Source organism: Oncorhynchus tshawytscha, linkage group LG26 (assembly GCF_018296145.1).
Source record: "Oncorhynchus tshawytscha isolate Ot180627B linkage group LG26, Otsh_v2.0, whole genome shotgun sequence".
Taxonomy (NCBI): Eukaryota; Metazoa; Chordata; class Actinopteri; order Salmoniformes; family Salmonidae; genus Oncorhynchus; species Oncorhynchus tshawytscha.
Genome location: NC_056454.1, coordinates 49,080,538 through 49,084,233, shown reverse-complemented (window position 1 = coordinate 49,084,233; position 3,696 = coordinate 49,080,538). Strand labels below are relative to the sequence as shown.

Here is a 3,696-nt window from a genome sequence, read left to right as displayed (position 1 = left end):
AGCAAGGCACGACCCACATCCAGATAATAAAGAATACAGCAAGGCACGACCCACATCCAGATAATAAAGAATACAGCAAACGACCCACATCCAGATAATAAAGAATACAGCAAGGCACGACCCACATCCAGATAATAAAGAATACAGCAAGGCACGACCACATCCAGATAATAAAGAATACAGCAAGGCACGACCCACATCCAGATAATAAAGAATACAGCAAGGCACCCCAGATAATAAAGAATACAGCGCACGACCCACATCCAGATAATAAAGAATACAGCAAGCACCTCACCCACATCCAGATAATAAAGAATGACCCCTCCAGATAATAAAGAATACAGCACCTCACCCCACCTAGCACCTCACCCCACCTGACCCCTCGTCTAGCACCTCACCCCACCTGACCCCTCGTCTAGCACCTCACCCCACCTGACCCCTCGTCTAGCACCTCACCTGAGTTGGCCTAATAACAACTGACAGCACTCAGACCAAAGGGACAACTGGGTTGTTTTAACAAATCAATAGGGGTTAACTTGATCACCGTAGAAAGCAGCACTCTAGTCTCTTTCTGACAGACAATTGTGAAACTCTCTCTAAGCTCACCAGTGAGACTGCAGTTGAGGCTAGCAGCACTGCATGTTGCCAGTACAATAGTTCGTACTTTTATACAGGTTGGTAATAAGATGTTTTTTTTGTTGCTCCGTCTGAGTCCCATCCCCATACCTGACTTGACACTGCAGTGCACGTGTGCCTTCGATTCATAGTAGACCCAGTCGAAGCCAGCCTCCACTGCCAGGCGAGCCAGCATGGAGTACTTGTTCCTGTCCCGGTCTGAGGTGGTGATGTCCACCGCTCTTCCCTCATAATGGAGGGAGTCCTCTGAGTGGTGCCCGTCCTCGTCCCATCCCTCTGTCACTCTCAGCTTCACCCCAGGCCACATGTTCATCACAGAGATGGCCAAGGAGTTCAGCTTGTCTTTACAACGCTGGGGGAGAGAGAGGAGACACAATAAGAAACTGGTTTGAGTGAGACACTAGGCTGTTAAGAGTTGTTAGATTATCACAGGAAAACAACTAGTTTACACATACAGGCTATAGTTTACAATGGGATTAATGTGATCTACACTCATAAATGCTGTTGACAGTTTGTCACAGAGGGTCAAAGTGAACTAGCCTACAACCGATGCCATAGACATGTATAGAAATGTTTTGTCTTTGGCTAAATATTGACCATATTCAAAACGGTCTAAAGGAAGATGGCTTGCTTGGTTTTTAAATATTTTTTTACACCCTAATAAAATTGATTGATGTACTGACATGTTATTTATTCAACCCTGATGTTAGAAGAGATCAGAGAGATTTCAGCAAATAAATCGTTATCTATTCCAACATGATCCATGCGTAATTGCACGTGCGTAATTCCACTACTCAAAACAGGTAGAAAATACGGGGACATTTGTGATTAAAATGTTGGCATACTATTCTTGTCCATCGAGGGTTATTTATATTCTTTAAAAAAAATAGATATGTATATTTTTTATGAACAATAGAATTCAACCGGCGACCCTAAACATGTATCAACTCAATAACTCGCGCTCTCACATGTTTTGGTGACGTCTGCGTGCTTTGCGGAGCTTAATTTATCTCTGAAACCGGAGACAAAGTCAAAGGCACATCAAAACATGTAAATGTATTTTACAGTGTTTCAATACAACCTAAATGTGTAGCGGGTAGCTATAGGCTATATACAGGGTATTACGGTACAGAGTCAATGTGGAGGCTATATACAGTTAAAGCCTATGTGCCTATTGCATAATTGACGTGTAATTTTGAACTGTCAACAGAAATCCGTTGAACCAAAACAGAGATGAAAGCGCTGAGAGTCAATAATGTTTAAAGTAATGGTTTACACTTTTAACAAAGTGCAAATAGAAGCTCTCAGATGAACGATGAACGACAGGTCCAGTAATACGTTCTGGTCGCCGTAGCTGTCAAAGTGAGACAAAAACCACCAGATGACGTTTTAAAACCCCATGCCTGCTTCTCACCTGGGTCATGAGTCGATCGGCAGCCGTATTCTCCTCATCTTTAAATATGATATCAGGGTTATAGTTGGGAGTGAGCTCTTTGAACCGTTCTGAGTTTCTCGTTATTTTCCCCTCGTGTTTGCCACTGGCGCCCAGTGTTTTCTCGGCAACGTTTGGGCTGAACTGCTTATAAGCGAGGGGTGTGAGCTTCTTTGGCAGACGTCTCTTGCCGTATCCCCTCCCCGGTCCACAGCCCTCGGTTACAGGTGTGAGAAACAGGGCGCAGCCGATGAAGAGCCCTACAAGCACGGAGAGACGCATCCCAGCCAGACCGGCAGGGCCGGCCACTCCGAAGCGGAGTGGTAAGGTGGCACAGGTCGCGGAGGTGTCTCAAGCTACCCCCTCCCTTGGATGCTCCGTTTTCCCCCCACAGGGTAATGAATGGAGGTTAGGGGACAGAATATTTCAATATTATATAAGCCTTATCCACGCCATCATCGGTGCGCACAGCAACTGTCCGTAAAAGCCCCCCAAAACAGTCATTTAGCCGATTGTTTTGTTTTATGGAACCGGTAGCAGGGTAAAAGTTCAATGTCTCCGGAATCCGAGTCCGGTGTTGTCCAAACGTCGCCACTTAACTGTATCTTGTTCTTCCTCGTCGTCGGGAGCCAACAGATATGGGTATGGAGTTGAAAAGGCTGCTCATTTAAACAAACAGGTTCAAAGTAGATCTTCTGTAGTGAACAGTGGTCGCAGATTGTCTTCTTGATGCTGTGGTTTTGCCACTGAGGTGCTGTCAATGTCAAACGAGGAGGAACACTACTGGTTCTGGCGTTTCTCCTTCTGTCCGTTTTTTTTTTTGTCTCTGCCGCTTTGCTTTTCCAGTTGAATTGGGAATTCGAGGCATCAGTTGCCACTCGAGACCGCACCCTGCCAGGCCTGCCCTTCTATCCCTCTCTGCCACTCCGCCCATCGGGTCACTGTGGGTGCCACTGCCCTGTCCTCTACCCACCGCTACGGGCTCTGCCCCTTAGCCTGCCACCTCAGAAGGCCCGTCAGGCGTTAACTTGCATCACTCTGACTGCTCTGCTGCAGTGGAGGAGTAAGGAGCCGATAGCCTCTCCACTTATCCTAAACTTATCACTTTCTTTATCAGCTCAGGTCTTATGTTGACACTGTATTAACAATGCATACAGCCTTGGGCTATAGTATGTTACAGCGTTAGCGCGATAATGATGAGCGGGGCACCTAACTTCATGGTCTATTATTAGGCTGGTCAAGGTAGTCTACTTCTTTGCTATCAGTTAGAAAATGCTAGTTAAATGTTGCCAGATATTCTGTACGTTTGAATTAAAAATGAAATAATAAACTAATGAAAGAAAAAAACGTATTGCTGTGAAGGGCTTTTTATTCCGTATATTTATATTTATATATATATATATTTATATTTCAGTGATTCAGCAGACGCTCTTATCCAGAGAAACTAGGGTTACGTGCCTTGGGCAAGGACTCAGACAGCTTGTTCACCTAGTCAAGCTCAGGGATTCGAACCAGAAAACCATTTAGTCACTGGCCCAACATTCTTAAACTACTAAAGTATTCCTGCTGTACATCGCGAGAGTATCACAATGGTGATGGTGGTGGGGGGGGGGTGGTGGAGAAGGAAA

General features: G+C 45.3%; 1 protein-coding gene across 1 annotated transcript in view; it reads right to left on the bottom strand.

Annotated features, from left to right (window-relative positions):
* Positions 1-3,095, bottom strand: part of ihha (Indian hedgehog signaling molecule a) — a 7,464-nt gene extending 4,369 nt beyond the window's left edge. The window contains exons 1-2 of the mRNA XM_024388564.2: positions 2,051-3,095; positions 727-988 (exon numbers count right to left, since the gene is read on the bottom strand). Coding sequence (XP_024244332.1) covers positions 727-988; positions 2,051-2,350 — 562 coding nt within the window. The 5' untranslated portion in view covers positions 2,351-3,095. The remainder of the gene's footprint in view (positions 1-726; positions 989-2,050) is intronic.
* Between the last annotated feature and the right edge of the window lie 601 nt (positions 3,096-3,696).